The following is a 1011-nucleotide window of genomic DNA, read 5'->3' as shown; positions in this document are numbered from 1 at the left end:
TTAGGGGGTGTGACAATGTTTCTCTTCATGTTTACTATATAAACGTTGAACATCGTATGCATTGGGAGATCTCATGTAACGTTCTTTGTATAATGTAATAATACATTTACAAAAGTTATCTAAACAAAGTATTGAGGTTTGCTCACTCATTTTTAAATATTCATCAAACATATCGGCGGCAGTTCCATACGCCAATTGGCGTAGAGCCGAAGTCATTTTTTGCAATATTGTAAAAGTCGGCCGACCGATAGCATCAAAACGTTCCCTAAAAAATCTAAAATGCTCGGGAGTATCATGAGAATCGAAATTAGAAATACCTTGCGATATTCGGAGAAATAGTTCAATCCGCATACGAAAACGCCTTTTAAATTTATATGGCGGAAACACGGGTGTGTCACTAAAATAATCCTTCCATAAGTCTTCTCCGGCTTCTTCACGATTTCTTGGAATATAAATTCGTGATCTTGGAACACGGTCGGATTCGACTTCGTCATCATCATCTTCTAAATGTTGAATTAGTGCAATAATACGCTCGTCTTCCGAATCGGAATCGTAACTAAGTAAATACGATGCCATGAAAGAAAAATAATTGATAGTTATGAGAGAAAATTGTATGATTTATTTGATAAAATGAAAGAAAAATAAAGCGAAATGGTGTGATAAAAGTGTAGATTGTATGGGTTTATATAGATAAAAATATATAGAATTTAAAAAAAAAAATAGCCGTTAGCCACGGCTTTAATTTTCAGCCAATCAGAAGCCGCCACGTGTACTGACGCTGCCTCACCCATATGTGAAAAAGTTGACTGACGCCCCTCAATCGTCAGCGGTAACGCCCCACTAGGGGCGTCAGGGGGCGTCACCCATTGCCAGCGTGTCTGACGGGACCCTTCTGACGCCGCGTTAAAATTGGTTTAAAAAGTTAGAGTTTTTCAAAACACATACTAATTAATTTTATTATTCATATACAAATAAAAATCTATTAGTATAATTAATGACATCGTTTTAAAT

General features: G+C 36.3%; 1 protein-coding gene across 1 annotated transcript; it reads right to left on the bottom strand.

Moving 5' to 3' along the window:
* Positions 1–576, bottom strand: LOC139888093 (uncharacterized). Its single transcript, XM_071871129.1, has one exon. It carries the CDS (start codon positions 574–576, stop codon positions 1–3), a length of 576 nt encoding a protein of 191 aa, XP_071727230.1.
* Positions 577–1011: the final 435 nt, after the last annotated feature.

Source organism: Rutidosis leptorrhynchoides, chromosome 1, assembly GCF_046630445.1.
Source record: "Rutidosis leptorrhynchoides isolate AG116_Rl617_1_P2 chromosome 1, CSIRO_AGI_Rlap_v1, whole genome shotgun sequence".
NCBI classification, from domain to species: domain Eukaryota; kingdom Viridiplantae; phylum Streptophyta; class Magnoliopsida; order Asterales; family Asteraceae; genus Rutidosis; species Rutidosis leptorrhynchoides.
This window is presented reverse-complemented; position numbering and strand designations above follow the sequence as displayed.

Coding starts and splice junctions, on each gene's coding strand:
- LOC139888093 (XM_071871129.1), bottom strand. CDS start 576: ATGGCATCGTATTTACTTAGTTACGATTCCGATTCGGAAGACGAGCGT.